The 19,829-nt window shown below is 33.8% G+C and overlaps 2 protein-coding genes across 2 annotated transcripts in view; one reads left to right on the top strand and one right to left on the bottom strand.

Annotated features, from left to right (window-relative positions):
* The window catches only part of LOC131849342 (nephrin), a 328,927-nt gene that overhangs the window by 20,457 nt on the left and 288,641 nt on the right, over positions 1-19,829 (top strand). Inside the window, exon 2 of the mRNA XM_059199397.1 lies at positions 5,039-5,282. Within this exon, the coding sequence (XP_059055380.1) occupies positions 5,255-5,282 (28 nt within the window). The 5' untranslated portion in view covers positions 5,039-5,254. The remainder of the gene's footprint in view (positions 1-5,038; positions 5,283-19,829) is intronic.
* Positions 1-19,829, bottom strand: part of LOC131849327 (spherulin-2A-like) — a 254,387-nt gene that overhangs the window by 52,761 nt on the left and 181,797 nt on the right. The window lies entirely within an intron of this gene.

Here is a 19,829-nt window from a genome sequence, read left to right as displayed (position 1 = left end):
CGTTATTTACTCCCATTCTTATAATCTTTCACACACACAGAGTCCATCCAAAAATGAAATAGAAATATCACCTCAATATTAGGCGTCGATTCAAAAACGCTTTTTTTATACCACATAGGTGGCAAGCATTTGGCCCATCTGATGGTAAATGGTTACCGTAGCCTATGGACGCCTGAAACAACTGGGGTGTATGTGCGCGTTGCCGACCCTTAAGAAACCTTAATATACCCTCTACACTTCCGCTTGCTATGCCCAACAGGGTCCACAATTAACCTACTTTGAAATGTACCTGTCTATCTATCTACTGTAAAATTATGGAATGCAAAGCTTAAATAAATAAATAAAAAAACCCTTCCTGAAAAACCCCATGTTATATAGTCTCGTCAGAAAACGCTACCAGTCCATGTCTTAAACCGCACCAAGAGTCAAACTAGGGTACGCGTGGGCCAAAAAGATAGAATGTCGTAATCGTGAATCAAGTTTTTGGAGAAATACTTTAATGAGTTACTGAGTGGGCCGATTGGTACTGGATGCGAGAAATCACTGAGTACACAAGTCGGCGGATATCCGCTGGAGCTTGGGAATCACTTATACACCCTCTTAGATATATATATTCTTTATTACAGTTCTAAACATAAATATATACAGAGTCAGCGAGAGAGAGAGTGAGAGAAATATCTCTTGACTGGACCATTACATTGATAGGTTTTTATCTCCATCTCTCTTAAATGTATCCGTTCATTTAAGAGAGAAAACAAGAAAACGAAGCTATATCGCGTTGTAATTTTGTCTTAGCGCCATCTAGTAGCGAAGAAGAGAACTAAATTATTATTATTATTATGGTTTATTGTACAATGTGACTCAAAATGTAGCCCTTTTTTTTAATCTCAGGACAATTCACACAGCGCCATCTAGACCCAAGTTAAGCTAGCTAAAGCTTGTGTTATCGGTAATAGATAACTGATACAAATACATTGATAATTTTTTTCGTAAATACATACATATTATACATAGAAAACATCCATACCGATACAAACAGTCATACTCATGAATACAAATGTTTGTGCCGTGCGAGGAATCGAACCTGCGACCATCGGACGTAAAGCGGTGTGCTAGACCGCTAGACCACCGAGGTCGTCAGCCCTTAGGTTCCTAAAGTTTCGGGTTCTAGATTCCTACATGAAATTTGTGAATTTTATGCAATTTCCAACTTTTTAATATTACTATCTTATTTGTACTCTGCTTACCCTCAAAATAGCATATGAAGACCACATCACAGATAATCATAAACGTCGATCTTCATAACAACTGCACGGTGCACAGATAATAAAATTGTGATGAAGTAGGTAAAAAATGACTAGTCGTATTTATTTAGCGGCTAAAAATTTTACGAGCCCCCAGAGACTGAGGTAGGGTGACCCGATATTGAGCGTTATGGCGGACAGTCCAAGAACACAGGTTGAACTTTATAGACTGGCTTGCTTCGTCTGTTTTTGTGTTTATGAAAGAAATGATAGTGTGAATTCATACTAATTTATTTTTGATTCTGTTGTTTAAAAAAAATATTGTTTATATCTTAATATCAGATTTCATTAAGATAAGTTATATGGGAAATGAAATGGATATATGGAAAGATTTATGGGGGCCAAATTTCAGAATGATTATTTAAGACGGTAAGGTTTCAAAGCGTACAAGGCAAAAAACACCATATTTTCATATTCACAACATAAATTTTGACAAATTTGTGAATTAATTTTAAGTATATTTTCAAAAAAAATCTGCCGAATTGGTATAATAATAATTTTCATCGAAAACGGTCACTAAAAAACGTTCGAAAGTTACTTTATGTATAATAAAACAAAATCGCTGTCGCTGTCTTTCCGTCCCTATGTATGCTTAAATCTTTAAAACTATGCAACGGATTTTGAAGCGGTTTTTTTAACAGATAGAGTGATTCAAGAGGAAGATTTATATGTATAATACATGTACACGTGCGAAGCTGGGGTGGGTAGTTAGTTATTAATAAACGTTAAAATGTTGATTAGCATTTTCTAATAAATAGCGACGTACAAAAATGTTGAACTACCAACTAAAATACCTATTCATTTACCTAAATTTTGGGAATATAACCAAAAAAATATTTATATAGTACTACTAATTTAGTTAAAAAAAAATTCAATAACGTCAGATATTGCGGGACCATGTATTAAGTTGGCATTAAAGGTTGGTTATCCTACTCGAACATATTAAGTCAGTTTTACTACTGCCCCCAAGACCTAAGATCAATTTTATCTTCCAAATTAATACGTTTTTTTACGATCTTCAAAATTGCTATAATAATCACATCTCTATTTGATTTTGCGATAAAAATTATAACGTTATTTCATGTAGTCTAAACTAATATTAATATAGAAGAAAAACTTGTTTTCTTTGTAAAGATTGCTTTCAGCAATAAGACCGCCTTATTCTAACTATAATAATAATCTGAGGACAATTCATATTCACACAGCGCCATCTAGTCCCAAGCTTGTATTATTGGAACTAGATAACTGATACAAATACATAGATTTTTTTTTCGTATATACATAGAAAACATCCAGATCGATAAACGATCATACTTATGAATACAAATGTTCATGTGAGGAATGGAACCCGCGACCATCGAAAGTCAGGTGTGGTAAACCGCTGCACCACCGAGTTCGTAAATGTCATAAAAGTTTCAGACCATTACCATTATAACAAATTATTAAACAAAACCAGTGAATTAAACTTAATAACAATTGAATAAAAACCATAAAGTTTTAACGACGGCCTATATACCTACGGTCGTAAACTGAACTGTGACTTCGCTCGCAGTTTAGACCTAAACAAACAGTTATTAATGCAATATTTTTTATGACTTCACGGTAAAACAACCCCTTGTATAAAAGAAGGGATAATCGTTCCATTTACCGATTTAAAAAAAGGGAGATGTATCGCAATCCTATTGAATTTTTTTAGTGTATAATAACTATGACTGATTTCCTCTTATTTACTTGTTTAACCAGTTGGTTGTATATTTAGTATTTTTTCTATTTGAGTATTTAATTGAATTAGTGCTAATTGGTGGTTTGTATTCACACACTTAAACTTAAAAATGTAAAGTAATAATAAAATTATTTAAAAGAGCAACACGCAAGTTTCTTGCTTGTTCTTCTTGTCATATAAAGTGGGTTCACATAGAAAAATTACTAAAGTAATAGAAATAGAAATCATTTATTCATATAAACTTACATTGAAGCACTTTTGAATAGTCATCACATTTTTTTAATCTACCGCTCATTCGGAAAGCTGCCTCTTCACAAGAAGGTTTGGTTTTTCGGACTACTCTAATGCTGTTGGCCGCAGCTGGCCTTTACAGCTTCACCGAACGATAGGGGGCGAGTGCAGATAGTACTCCAAACCCGCGGAAGGACTTATGGATCGGCTGAAGGCCAACTCCCGCCTGACGGATACGACTTTAGTCTGAGGGCACTGCTAGGGGTTCAAACCTCGGCTCTGGCCGTCGTAATATCGATCCCCGTTTGAATTGGACGGGGGATCGATCGGAGGAGCTCTACCATTATTACACGTTTTTTTCGAATATAGAAAAGAAGTAAGAAAGACATACAGCCATTATTCCACCAATATACTCCATATTGGTGGAATAATGGCTGTATATCAATATTGATAACAACTAAATGTATATTGTTATATATACAACTATATGTAGATATTGTTGTTTTAGCAGGACAGGTTTCTTGCTTATAATAATGTAAATATATTTAAAATTATTAAAGAATTTTCTTTATTAAAATAAGAATAAATCTATATTTATAATGTTAATAGTGAATTTTAATTTACATATGTGTTTGTATTGTTTGACTGTCATGATCTACTGTAATAGATTCGATTCCTGCAATATGTAATAGTTGTTATAACGATGGTGTTCACATTTTTTCTATGGGGTAGCCCATATGGTGCTACTGTATTAAATACACAATTTTACCTGAATGATCAAATTAAAATTATCAAGTTATAAGTAGATTCGATTTCTACAATACATAAACATTTGAGAGTTCACATTGTTTGTATCAACTGGAGGTATTTTCTAGATCTATATAAGTTTTATTTGAACGAAAAAAAATTATCTATGTATTTGTATTTTCTAGGTAACACAAGTTAATATAATTCTCGTGTCAGTGTAATAAAACTATTATTATTATTATTAAATACATTTTACCTGAAACTTTGTGTTAATAATAATAATAATAATAATAATCTCAGGACAATTCACACAGCGCCATCTAGACCCAATTTAAGCTAGCTAAAGCTTGTGTTATGGGTCCTAGACAACGGATACAAATACGTAGATAATTTTTTTTTTCGTAAATACACACATACATATAATATATAGAAAATACCCAGACCGATACAAACAATCATACTCATGAATACAAATGTTTGTGCCGTGTAATAAAACTCGTAAACGGATTGACCGCTTCCACCGAGGTCGTCAATTTATAGTTATATTCAGTAGGTCTGAGAATATTTTTACTGCCATACATACATTAATACATTATAAGTGATAAAGGTAGTCCATCCAAAAAATATATTTACAAAATTTTTAATTTAATTTTCATATTATGGTTGATGATGATTTGGTCAAAAATACAGGGTTGTACCCTGACTTTTCGCCCTTCTCCCATCAACCCCTATTTTGTAATACCGATATAAATTTATATGACATAACGTTTCCCGGGTCAGTTGGTACATTCGTTTAAATTTTTACTTGACATATAATTAGATTTAATTAGTGTTGGATTACAATCCAGTTCTAAAATTTAATAAATTTAATTTAATTTAATTTTAAAATTAAATTATTTAAATCTAAATTTAATAAACTACAATTAAATCTTGTACTGATTTTAATCTGTTTTGTGTGCTAATAAATAAATAAATTTTAATCAATTAATATTTATTTAATATCTTAAAGTTAAAGTGTCTGTTTTCTTTCCAGATCCTTAACCAACGTCAAAATAGAGAGCAACACTTCCATTCACGGCTAATAAGAAAATGACAAAGTGTAACGTAACTCCGCGCGTAGTGTTAGTGACAAAGTGACTAGTGCGTAGTGTCGGATTTAGTGGAATATGTGCAGGTGATTAAAAACTGGAACTTTAATAAATTATGCAGTGTTCGGTTGTAGTTAAAAATAATAGTTATTTGTGCCAAAATGAGGAACGTCATCGCTGTATTGGGCGGTAAGTCGATATTTGTATTTTTAACAGATTTTTAAAACAACATATATTTATATGACCTGTATATGTACTTATTGTCAGATATATATATATAAGTATACGTATATATTATTTATTGTAATCACTTTTGAATACTTAGTCATATAGTATGTTTTTCATTCTAACACTCATTCAGAAAGCACGAGAACTTGCGTGTTGCTCTTTTAGATAAATTTTATTCAAAATTACATGTTTATTTTGTGTGAACATAAATTGCCTACTACTTACTTGAGTAACAAAATAAATCTTAATTATATTATAAACGCGAAAGTTTGTGAGTATGGTTTTTACTCTTTCACGCAAAAATTACTGAACGGATTTTGATGAAACTTTACAGTAATATAGATCAGAATAAAATATAAGCTATAATAATTGTAATTTATTTGCTCAAAAACATAGTACAAGAGATGATAATTAAAGCATAGTATCATATGTAATATAAGTTTCATTGAAATTAAACGCGGGTAAAACCGCGGGAACAGCTAGTCAGTCATAGTTATTAGCGCAGATAACTTTCCAAAAGACACTACCTAAGCTTACACTCTGTACGTATATATTCATCTACATTATATCCCGGATAGGAAATCCTTAGTTCGCCCTACCGAGAATGAACTCCCATCCCATTGGTGAGAAAATAAATACAAATCATAGGGAAAATGTTATTAATTAAGCTAAGCTTATAAATACTAATGTTGAGATGGATGTGTGGGGTAACCAGGACTGACAGAATAAGGAATGTGTATATACGAGGAAGTTTGAAAGTTGCGCCGGTTATAGAAAAGTTGTGAGGTAACATATTGAGCTGGTATGGGCATGTTATGCGGTGGAACGAGGACCATGTCTTATGGAAAGTGTATAATATGAATGTGGATGGATGTAAAGGGAGGGGACGCCCTAAGAAAAGATGGATGGATTGTGTGAAAGATGATATGAGTAAAACAAGAGTATGTTCAGATATGACGGCCGATAGAGAGCAGTGGAAGAGACTGTGCCGACCCCAAATAATGGACATGTTATGTGGAGGAGGAATGGCAAAATGAGTGGATGGATGGAAAGGAGAGGACGACCAAAAAAAAGATAGATGGATTGTGTTTATTTTTTTCTAACTACTCTAATGCTGTTGGCCACAGCTGGCCTTTACAGCTTCTTCGGACGTTAGGGGGCGAGTGCAGATGGCACTCCAAACCAAGGAAGGACTTATGGAGCGGCTGAAGGCCAACTCTTGCTTGACGAATACGACTTTAGTCTGAGGGCACCACTAGGGTTTCGAACCTCGGCTCAGGCCATCGTAATATTGATCCCCGTCAGAATTGGACGGGGGATCGATTGGAAGGGCGGATGGATTCTGTGAAAGATGACTCGAATAAAAGAAGAGTATGCTCAGATATGACCGATAGAGAGCAGTGGAAGAAAATGAGATACTGCGCCGACCCAAATAATAGGATAAAGGCAAGGCAATGAGTTATCAGAGGATAACCCACCAATATACACTACCTAAGCTTACACTCTGTACGTATATATTCATCTACATTATATCCCGGATAGGAAATCCTTAATTCGCCCTACCGAGAATGAACTCCCATCCCATTGGTGAGAGAATAAGTGTGAATTCCCCGTACATAAATGCCATAACAAATCATGGGGAAAAAGTTATTAATTAAGCTAAGCTTATTAACGGTTCCGTATACCTCCGGCCCGTAATAAAGGTAGTAATAGTCGATACAATAAATCACACCCAGTGTACCCAAAATAAAACGCCCGAGAAACCTTCCTACAAAATTATTTTAATATTCTCAGGTACTGACAGAGATCCATGTTGAATGGAAGTGGTCGTAACCCTTACTAATATTATAAATGCGAAAGTAACTCTGTCTGTCTGTCTGTCTGTTGCGTTTTTACGCCAAAACTACAGATATAAATGCGAAAATAACTATCTTTTGTGCTTTTACGCCAAAACTACTGAACCGATTTAAATGAAATTTGGTATATAGTTAATTTTAATGCTAAAAAAAGGTTGTAAAGGGTTGAAAGGGGAGTTGAAATTTGAAAATGTTTTTTAAGCTGTTGATTAAATTTACTAAATCTGACATTCAAGTTAGTAGATATGTTTTTCCTTAAGGGGGTTTTACCTAAAGGGATGAAAGTTTGTATGGAAATTTGCATTTTTGAGTTTTTATACTATTTTATGCTATGCAAGGTCACTATTCCACGCGGACGCAATCGTGAGCATAGCTAGTATATAATATGAATAAATAAATAACCCTGGACAATTAACGCACCGCCATCTAGACCCAAGTTAAGCTAGCTAAAGCTTGTGTTATGGGTACTAGATAACTGATAATAATAATAATCTCAGGACAACATATTCACACAGCGCCATCTAGACCGATAAAAACAATTAAGAAGCTAAAGCTTGTGTTATGGGTCAATGGCAAACCATCCGAAGTAAAGCAGTGTCTTAAACCGCTAGACCACCGAGTCAACATCGTAACTATATAGTCGTGAACTCCACTTAAATTATGAATGAAATGTAAACAAGTAATTCCAATATATTGATGACAACAATCTGCTCACATGACAACGTCAGAATATCATTAACCAACTTGTTATCAATAAGTCTTCTGTAACTAACATACAGACAAGATTTCAATATAGATAGTAATTAAATTCACGCCTCGTTGGATGTATATTACAGTTTTGGTACAAAGGAAAGTTCTCCTTGATTTAATGAGTGTGTAGAACATACGTACTCTGTGGTGTAGTGGTTTAGCAGACCGCCTTATGTTCCGATGGTCGCGGATTCGATTCCTAGCACGGTACAAACCTTCATTCTTTCATTCATTATGTATGTATTTACAAAAAAAAGTATGTAAGTATTTGTTATCACTTCTCTAGTGCCCATAACATAAGATTTGCTTACCGTGGGAATAGAAGCCGCTGTTAATTGCTCGGAGTTATTTATTTTAAAAAAAATTGTATTTATACCAATTGTTTAGTATCCATAACACAGGCTCTCAGCTAAGCTTGGGACTAGATGGCACTGTGTAGATTGTCTAGAGTCCTCATTATTCTATGTATATATATACATAGAAAACACCCAAACCAATACAAACAATCCTTCTCATAATTAGAAATGTACCCTACTTAGAATCGAACCCACGACCATCTTAAGTAAAGCGGTGTGCTAAACCCGCATATACTCATGAATGAATGTCTGTACCGTGCGAGGAATTGAACCTGCGACCATAGTGATTAAAGCTAAACCGCTAGACCACTGAGGCCGTCTATAATATTTAAAATATTAATAGAAAAAATATAATGTCAAAACTTGACGTTCATAAGCGGCTAAAATGTCCTACATGAATAAATGATTTTTTGAATTTGAATTTGAATTTATTACTTTTTTTTTTCGGACTACTCTAATGCTGTTGGCCGTAGCTGTCCTTTACAGCTTCACCGGACGTTAGGAGGCGAGTGCAGATGGCACTCCAAACCCGCGGAAGGACTTATGGAGCGGCTGAAGGCCGACTCCTGCCTGACGGATACGACTTTAGTCTGAGGACACCACTAGGGGTTCGAACCTCGGCTCAGGCCGTCGTAATTTCGATCCTTGTTTGTATTGTACGGGGATCGATCGGAGGGTAATTTATTACTACACACTTTCTACATGAATAAAGATATTTTGAATCGAATTGAGTTGTTTATAATATTAGCATTGATCCTTATTTCTAGACTAGACTCTTCCAGCGTCTTTATCCACGTTTAAAGCTTATCATCCCTAAAATATAGTACGTCCTGATAACTCTAAGGTCGGATCCAATTTTAATTATGGGACTTAATTTCTGAACCCTTTTGCAAATCAAACAAATATTTCTCTTTGAGTTTGTGTAGTTAAAGGTATTCCTAATTTCATGTTCCACTGAATAGTCGGGGATTACGCGGTGGGTTGACTGAAATATATGGAATAGGCTTTGAAGGAGCATTACGTAATTAGTGCGTTGTGGCCTGCAGGGTTACTCCAATTAGTCTCTGTAGTTAGTTAGTTCGAATCTGGTAAAATAGAAAAAATTATGAACAATTTTCTGTGACTAATTTATTTGTATTACTAGCTACTCGCTTCGGTTTTGCAAGGGTGTACATGTAATATATATATAAATATATATATATATATATATATATATATATATATGTATATATATAAAGCTGTAAAGGCATTCCCAAGAAAGGATAAAATAGGGGATGAAAGTTTGTATATTCAACCCCCATCGGGATAAAATAAGGGATGATGCAGGATGTAAACGAATTAGTTTGAACCTATCAGTACCTAATGGAACGAATAAATTAAGACGAGCAAAATGATTTTTAGTTCTTTAGCCTACTTTTATTTTAGAAAAATAAAGTTAAATTCCACGCGGACGAAGTCGCGGGAACAGCTAGTAAAGAAATAAATAGGTATAGGAAAATTCTATATACCCACCCCCTTTGTAATACAATATGTAGGTTGTACGATGTATTTATTATTGCAACAAAAAGATTGGCATCCTATAATCCTTTGTTCCAAACAGAAAACAGTACCATTGCTACAGTTCATAATCTCACCGGATTTGTATTATAACATATTTTATTGTCAAAAGTGACCGTTTAAATGACTATGTCACAGTTTTGCAATTATAAAGTGACAATGATATAAAAAAACAATATAACTTTTGTTTTTTATACAATACAGTTATCATCTGATGTGTCATTGTATTTTTTATACAATTGTAATTAGTGATGGTAAGTGGTAGGTTGTACATGAACAGTACCATGTACATCATACGATGCCCGTAGTACAACATAATTATAATATCCCTGAAGAATTCACACAGCGCTATCTAGTCCGAAGGTAACCAGAGATTGCTTTATGAATATTAGACTACTGATGAAAATATTTTTTTTTTATAATAATATACATAATAATAAAAACCAGAAAAAGCTGAGAGAACAAGACAAAAGTGAAAATAATAATAATTTAAGGACTATCCACACAGCGCCATCTAGTTCCAAACTAAGCAACGGTTGTGTTATGGGTACTAGACAACTGATATAACTTAGATACATTATTTTTGTAAATCATCATCTCAGCCCGGAAGACATCCACTGATGAACATAGGCCTCCCCCAAAGATTTCCATGACGATCGGTCCTGCGCTGCTCGCATCCAACGCCTTCCAGCAATCTTGACTAGATCGTTGGTCCACCTTGCTGGAAACCTTCCAAAGCTGAGTCTTCCGAGGACTTTGCCCCAACGGCCATCTGTCATACGAGTTATATGCCTTGCCTATTGCAACTTCAGTTTCGCAATTCTTCAGACTATGTCGGTCATTCTTGTTCTTCTGCGGATCTCCTCATTCACCATGAATCTATTGTGGTTTCCAGGGGAAACCACGTAGAGGCCAACCTGACATGGTACATTCACAAATCCATATAAAATAAGCGTTCCCAATAATGACGTTAATGTTAGTTTGGCAGGGGGTTTTAGTCTTAGTGAATAAGAGGTTTAAGAGATATCCCATAATAAAATACCAATACATCTTTCTATGACAGCCGAACCGGGTATCAATCCGGTAGAACCGTTTATGAAACAAAAATAAATACAACCAGGCACTCCAATTCATTACCCGTTTATCCTTCTTGATTAAACGGCCGGCAAAACGTTACAATTAATATCAGAAAGAAAATAACGCGATCAATTAAGGCAGACGACGAAAACGGTCAAATGACAGATGGGGTGCTACTACGGGTCTGACTGGGGTCAAGTGAAAATAATGTGAGGTGATAAATATGTGAGTTCCACATGATAGAACAGAATAGGTAATCATTAATCCAAATAAATTTACATTAATGCACTTTTGGATAGTCATCACATTTTTTCCAATCTACCGCTCATTCGGAAAGCCGTCTCATCACAAGAAGAACGAGGAAGAAAATTGAGTGTTGCACTTTCAAATAATTTTATTGTTATTTTACATTTTTATGTTGAAGTGTGTAAATACAAACTATCAACTAACAATACTTAAATAGAGAAAATATTAAATATAAAACCAACTGGTTGCTTAACTAAATAAGAGTAAATCAGTCGTAGTAGAATAGAATAAAATAGCAGCATCGTTCACGAGTTAAATAAGCCATCTTTATTTAAAAAATTTTAAAAAAATGACATGATGTGTTTCGCATCTAAAACGAAGATTAGAAAATCATTTATTCAATAAACTTACATTGACATCGCTTTTGAATAGTCATTACATTTTTTAATCTACCGAAACGTTCGAGAAAGTAGATCTCATCACAAGAAGAACGAATGCAAAACACTTTATTGTTCTTTTAAATAATTTATTAAATTAATATGTACATTTTATAAATAAAAAAAACGTGTGTGAATAGAAAACAATTAGCAAACAAATAAAATTATATGTAAATACTCAATATAAATAATATGTATATAAATACTGGTTAAACTTTAATAATAACTAATTTAAAGCATCTGATTAAATCATTACCAGTCCCTAAACGATTCCTTCAAATGACAATGAGCCAGCCATCACTGCGCGACCATATTGTTTAGGCGCGGGATTTTCATTTAATGTTAGCCACAAGACATTTTAAAAATGAGCATGACTTTAAAAACACGAGACTTGCCAGTTCTAAATATTGAATCTGAATACTGAACTGGACGATAGAGAATAACATATTAATTACAAAAATTTTGACGTTTATAAGCGGCTAAAATGTCTCGATGTCGATCAATTCGAATTACAATTTGAATTCGAACGTAATTTAAATTCGAGTTGTATTCGAGTACTCACCGTTGCACTCGTAGTTGGGGAAACAGATCAGTCATTGTATTTGTTACTGTAGGATAACATTAATACAAGAATTAAGGGACGAATGGGAACGAATGGGAACGAATGATAAATAAGTCCGCTATCAACTTGGATCTCGTACGTGATCGGGAGTGATTGAGTGCCCTTGTAACATATTCGGCCTGAATGTATCTCGCTTAATGAATGTACATAATAATATTTAATCTGTGATACAATACAATTTAGTTATACAGATACTGGGTAGCAAGGCCTAGTGATTAACTACCCAGAATTACAGGTCGCAACTTCAAATCTGAAAGACACCAAATAAATTATTGTGTTATAACTTACATTTCATATTGGGTCTAGAAAAAGGTTCCTTTTTGCAATTGGAATAGAAAAAATGCTGATGGTACATCTGATCTGATCATGGGAAACGGTAATCGTCGCCTATGTATATGAACTATCATGACGTAGTGGAGTAACTGGAAACAGTCATGCTCGCTAAAATTTCAAACTTGTGCGGCTTGTTTCAAACTTCAAGCGGCATGGTGGGCTGAGACAATGTTTTTTTTACTGCTGGCTCATCCGTCATACTCGTGAACGGGTGCTGCTTATGCTGCGGGGACTGGTCTTTTCCGGACTATTTCATTTGGACAAAATTGCAATAGCATATGCTGGGGGTCGCTCTACTCTCGTCGCTCGCTCTGATTTGAATTTAAATTAATCTGTATTATTGTAAACATGTTCAAATTCATTTGAAAAGAATAAGAGCTGAGTTTTTTGCCAATTCTCCTTAGCTTGAATGCTCTCCGAACTGACGGTAAATTTTGACATGACATCATCATCATCTCAGCCTGGAAGACGTCCACTGCTGGACATAGGCCTCCCCCAAAGATCTCCACGACCACGGTCCTGCGCTGACATGACATAATAGTCTGTAATAGACCTACATTATTAAGATATTTTGATTTGATTTGATTTGATTTTATTAAGATCTATATAGGCGACGGTTACCATTTAAAACGACCGTTTACCATTTTCAGTTATAAATGCAAGTCGGTAATATAGCGATTCTTAATAAAGTCCATTTAATTTTTAAATATCACCAGCTGCCGTTCATTCTTCTTATCATACCGCACTTTTTCTTACATCGTAAACTGACAATAAAACTGCCATTTGTATATTCAAGTCTGACGTTTTATGACTACGGAACCCTGGAACTGTTTAAAGAAATGATACTGATGTTAATGAGGTATTTTATTACTCAACCACCGTGGGGACAAAGAGGGTTACGGTTTAACTACAGTCCTGCGAATAGAATTGTAGGTTTTGTTCAATGTATTTATTATATATGTGGATGGTTATAATGGCAGAGGAAGACCGAAAAAGAGATGGATGGACTGTGTGAAAGATGGTAAGAAAGGGAGTAAATAACGTGACTGCGAACAGGGATGAATGGAAGAGAAAAACATTACGCCGACCACAAATAAATGGGATAAGGAAGAAGCAGATGGTCATGATGATGTAGGAAATTTTAGAGATGAACTTCTTAACATATATTTAATCGAATTAGGTATTATTTTGGAAGTACATTTCACTAGTTAATGGGTATATATTATTTTGTTTAATTCCTCTACAAATAGCATGTGTGAGACCACAAGTATTTAGTATGGAAACTTGACTACCGGTGATCAACTAACAGGAATATTCATAATACTAATACTATATTTAAAGACAAACTTGCTGTCCCCAAGTATCGTTTAGAAACATAGGTCTTTTATGGGGATAGGTATAAAAATTTACAATAAGATACCAAAGGATATATTGGAATTACCCTTAAATAAATTCAAAACATCTGTTAAATCATATTTACTGAGCAAAGCCTATTACTCATTAAACGGTTACTTGAATGATCGTGCATGGCTATAGTAGTTCATGCACGAGATTTTCATTTAATGTTAGACATAGACACCTATCTAAATATACCTATCAATTGTAAATAAACAGGCTTTTAAAAAAAAGTAATTCAATTGAGTTTCTTGCCAGTTCTTCTCAATTGGATCTATATACCGAACTGGACGGTAGGGGAAAAAAATATAATGTAAATACTTGACGTCCATAAGCGGCTAAAATGTCCTACATGAATAAATGATTTTTGAATTTGACTTTGATTAAATTCCGACCGTTATTAAATCTACACCCAGATTTAGTTTGAGACTAGATGGCGCTGTGTAATTTGTCGTGAGTTGTTATTATTGTTAGTAAGCACATCAATTCCTGGATAGCACTTAGTATTTCCGTTTATAGATGTATTAAGTAAATAGTTGCCGACTAGTTCCGATTGAAAACTTGCGATATACCCTACGGGTTCGCGAAAGCTTTTATAAAGTTTAGCTTTCATATAATCAATTTATTTTATGAAACAATTGTCCCATGAGATCTAATGTATGTCCATTTGAATTGCATTAAAAAATATTAAGTAAATCGACAACATATCAAGTAAATAACTAGTTTATTAGCATACAACGTTATAATTTAATTTCTGTTTGTGATTTAATATTGATTTTAGAAATAAAAGCTAGCGGTTTTTATTGATTGCCATGCATTCTTATGTAAAATGTGAATATATAACTATCAGATAGCAATTGGTACAATATACATGCAAAAATGTAACATTTTTAACAATTTTTGTCTATCCGGGTGCTGCTTGTAGGGACTGGTCTGCTCTAATCACTATGACTGATTTCCTCTTATTAATTGTTTAACCAGTTGGTTATATATTCAATATTATTTCTATTTGAATTTAATAGAATTAGTGCTGATTGATTCACACACTTAAACTTAAAAATGAAAGTAATAATAAATTATTTAAAAGAGCAACATACAAGTTCTTTGCTCGTTCTTCTTGTGATGAGACAGCTTTCCGAACGAGCGGTAGATTAAAAAATGTAATGACTATTCAAAAGTGCTTCAATGTAAGTTTATTTGAATAAATGATTTTCTATTCTTCTATTCTATTCTATCAATATAATCTATACATATAAATAAAATTGTCTGTTTGTAATATTGAAATAACTGTTTTCACTCCATGCATGTGAATATAAATAGGGTACAATATACCAAAATAACATTTTTAACAATTTTTGTCTATCTGTCTGTTTGTTCCGGTTAATCTCTGAAATGGCTGGACCGATTTTGACGAGCCTTTTTTTAGCAGGTAGCTAACGTAATAAGGACTAATTTAGCCTACATTTATTTTAGAAAAATAAAGTTAAATTCCACGCGTACACCGCATTATTTCTGATGGCCGCGGGTTCGATTCCTCACACGGAACAAACATAGTATTAGGGGGAATGGGATTGTTAGCAATGGGAACTGGTAACTCCCATTGCAAGCAATGTACCAGGTTAGGTCGACCTCCACGCGGTTCTCCCTGGAAACTATCGTGATGAATTCTTCGTGAATTTATCACGATGGGCTAACTGACCTGACCTCATGTTCATCTTATCATCCTCCACTGGTGCCCCGCCAGCGTAGACCGTTAGCGCAGGTGGGTGCACTAATCTATTATCATACACAAAAAAAACATAGTTTTCATGAGTATGATTGTTTGTATCGGTCTGTGATACGAGAATTTTATATATAAGACTAGATACTCGACCCGGCTTCGCACGTGTGTGTATTTGTCGGTTCTTTTTATATTTTACATTATTATGTATGAAATCAAAGACTGTTGTCTGTTGACATATGTGAATATAAAACCATTAAACAATAAACAATATAAAACAACAATAAAAAACAATTGACAAATTTTCAATTGTTTTTTATAATGTTTTTAAATGTTTATGTACAAAAAAGGTTTTAAAGAGCACGGGTGTACATATATTATATATATAAACCTTCCTCTAGAATCACTCTATCTATTAAAAAACCACTTCAAAATGCGTTGCGTAGTTTTAAAGATTTAAGCATACATAGTGACGGACAGACAGCGACAGCGACTTTGTTTTATACTATGTAATGTTTAGATAAAATAAACCTCTAGGCCATAAGGAATACATAAAACTTAAACGGCTTTAAAAATATTTCATCTATGGAATATAATGTTAGCAAGGAACTTGAGTTACCATATATTATGGTAAATAATCATCAGGATCGGTTTCAGAAGATCTTCCTCCCGTGTACACTTAGATTGTGGAATGAACTACCTGCCGAGGTTTCTCGAGACTACAGCATGGGGTTTTTCAAGGTGGGTATATTAAGGTTTCTTAAGGGTCGGCAACGCGCACGTGATACCTGGTGTTTCAGGCGTTCATAGGCTACGGTAACCGTTTACCATCAGATCGGCCGTATGCTTAATTGCCACCATCGTAGTCTAAAAAAATATATATAAATGGACTTAATGTAAATGAAAACGTTTAACTAATATTTGACTTGAAAGTGACGTGGATTTGCTTGACTTTTTTTCACAAACTCAATACATTGCGCACGTTGAAGTAATTTACTTTATAAACTCTCCCGGAGCTAAATACTCCAGTTCTCTACGCACTAAGTTATCCACCCCCGTTTCACCCCATCCCCTATTTCCCCCACTTTCAACCCACAGCTGAAAAGAAATAGGTTCTCAATAATATGATGTTTTCGTCTAATTTTGAGGTCGTGTAACTGTTTTAACGAACTGCCTTATTTGTGATGGTCGCGGGTTCAAATCTCGTTTTTATATAATTTTACGATCTCGGTAATAGTTCGTTGTGCCAAACCGCCTTACTAACGATGGTCTCATATTCGAATCTCGTCAAAATATTATATAATTTTCATAATGAAATCTGCATTACGTACTATAATTTTGTATTCTGATGTATAAGCCATAATACTGTAAAATTTCATCAAAATCCGTTCAGTAGTTTTTGCGTGAAAGAGTAACAAACATCCATCTATACTCCCAAACTTTCGTGTTTATAATATTAGGAAGATTTAGCATTTTGCAAAACAGCGCCATCTATTGGTGATATTAGTAAGATTTAGTGTTTTATTGCATTTTCCAAAACAGCGCCATCTGTTGGTGATCCGTGTAAATGTCGTTCGGTGAAAGTAATGCAGAATAAGAACGGCTTAACTGTAACCGTGAATTAATAACCTTTAAGCCAATTACAAACTGGGTGACAACGTTTGAATAATAGGATTAATTGGATAATTTGCGACAATTTTAAAGTTCATTTTACTTTGGCAAAACAGGGAAGGGTCTGCGTATTATATTTAAATAAATACTTTCATAAAAAATGCTCGTTTAATTATATACATTGTAATTTGGAATTTAAAACGAAAAATGGATATGGGCCTTTTTATATGCGAGAAGTATATTTATAACTTCTAATTTCCCTTTCATAACATTCTCCAAAACCAGTGGTGGCTGGCTCATCCGTCATACTCGTGAACGAGTGCTGCTTGTAGGGACTGGTCTGCTCTTATTGTGTTTTATATTTGACCCTAATAAATTAGTGCTGGTTGGTAGTTTGTATTCACACGTTTCGACTTGTAAAATGTGAAGTTATATGGATTATTTAAAAGAGCAACACACAAGTTTCTTGCTCGTTCTTCTTGTGATGACACAGCTTTCCGAATGAGGGGTAGATTAAAAAAATAATTTTATTATGACTATTCAAAAGTGCTTAAATTAAGTTTATTTGAATAAATGATTTTTATTCTATTCTATTCTATTCTAACCTACGAAACATGATTTTGAGCCGCAAAATGCTATGCGGCTCAAATAAGTAAAACAGTGCTACCCTCTCATATCTAAATATATATAACTCAAAGGTGACTGAAATAGTGATCTATCAACGCACAGCCCAAACCGCTGGACGGATCGGGCTGAAATTTGGCATACAGGTAGATGTTATGATGTAGGCATCCACTAAGAAAGGATTTTGATTAATTCTACCCCTAAGGGGATAAAATAGGGTATGAAAGTTTGTATGAAACTTTGTCAATTATAAACCGATCGGGCTGAGATTTTGCATGCATAAAGCTCCTATGACGTAGGCATCCCCTAAGAAAGGATTTTGATAAATTCCACTCCTAAGGGGATAAATTAACACGAACGAAGCAATGATTTTCTCTTACAAAAATAAAATAAACAAACAAGATTATGTACTCTGTAATTTCCTAGAAATAATAACAAACAACAAGAAATTACAAACCGAACATCGTAATTACAATAAATACCATTTTCTTTACGACAGCGTATCTTATATTTCCGCCATACAACACCTCCCCTTACTTACGCCTCGACCGCAACCGTTCTAAATTCAAAAGTAATAAGCGCTCCTTGAACCTGTTTGTAACTATCGACTACGACATTCCGCATCATTATAATATCGACCAACTTAAACGAATTCCAATCCAATGTCGTACGTAATATAGATTATATTTGACTGCACGTATCAATATGTTGTCTCTATGTGTGCAGTGTTATTTAAATAAGTACGCGCGTAATTGTCGAGTTCCCGGTTTATAATGACGTATTGCGTATGTGTGGGTTTAGTGATGGGATTAGGAACGGCGTATCCGTAGAACGGATATTATATTGTTAATCCTCGTGCAGGTAACGTGTAATTGGTTTGATATTAAATATTATATGTAGTTATAGTTAGTTACGTTCTTATAGTTTTAGTTATGTTGGTTTCATATTATATTGTATACCAGCTACTCGCCCCGGCTTCGTACGGGTGTACATGTATTATACATATAAACCGTCCTCTTGAATCACTCTATCTATTAAAAAAATCGCTTCAAAATCCGTTACATTCGTTACAAAATCCGAGTCTTTGTACAGCGTGGAATATATGCTTTTTTTATTAATGACAATATTTTTTTTTTAAATCACAATACCCTGAGTTACTCCTTATAACATTAGCTATCTGCAATTGATAATCGTACTTGTTACAGAGATTTGCAAGACAAACAGACAGACAAACTGAAATATTTTAAATAAAATTTTTGATATATGTACTTACTTACTATATACTTTATATATACTACTTATATATACTTTTGATATATTTACTTACATAAAAATAAATTAATTTGAAATTACAATTTCAAAATAATGTATATTACAATTTTATTTATTTTGTATAGAAATTAATGTTCTAATATTGCAAGTATTTTTACATATATTTTTACATATGTTTTTAAAATGTTTTAAAATTTATTATCGACGCTATGTAAATTTACAAAGGGTTTTGCTCCTGTAAAATAATATGTTTTATCTATACATATAAATAAAATTGGAATGTCTGTTTGTAATATTGAAATAACCATTTTTTACTACATGCATATGAATATAAATACGGTACATACACCAAAATAACATTTTTTACAATTTTGTCTGTCTGTCTGTTTGTTCCGGCTAATCTCTGAAATGGCTGGACCGATTTTGACGGGATTTTTATTAGCAGGTAACTAATGTAATAAGGAGTAATTTTGGCTACTTTTATTTTAGAAAAATAAAGAAATGTTGCAAAATTCCTCGTGAACGAATCGTGCGTGCAGCTAGTATGCGTAATAAATTTATTTATAACTCTTTATTGCACCTTAAAATAATACAAAAAAAAAACAATATTCATAGTATACAGAAAGGTATAATAAATAAATTTCGAATTAAT

This window comes from Achroia grisella, unplaced genomic scaffold (assembly GCF_030625045.1).
Source record: "Achroia grisella isolate CSIRO2021 unplaced genomic scaffold, CSIRO_AGI_Agris_v1 utg1107, whole genome shotgun sequence".
Lineage (NCBI taxonomy): Eukaryota > Metazoa > Arthropoda > Insecta > Lepidoptera > Pyralidae > Achroia > Achroia grisella.
The sequence above is the reverse complement of the archived record's forward strand: the minus strand, read 5'-3'. Positions and strand labels throughout refer to the sequence as shown.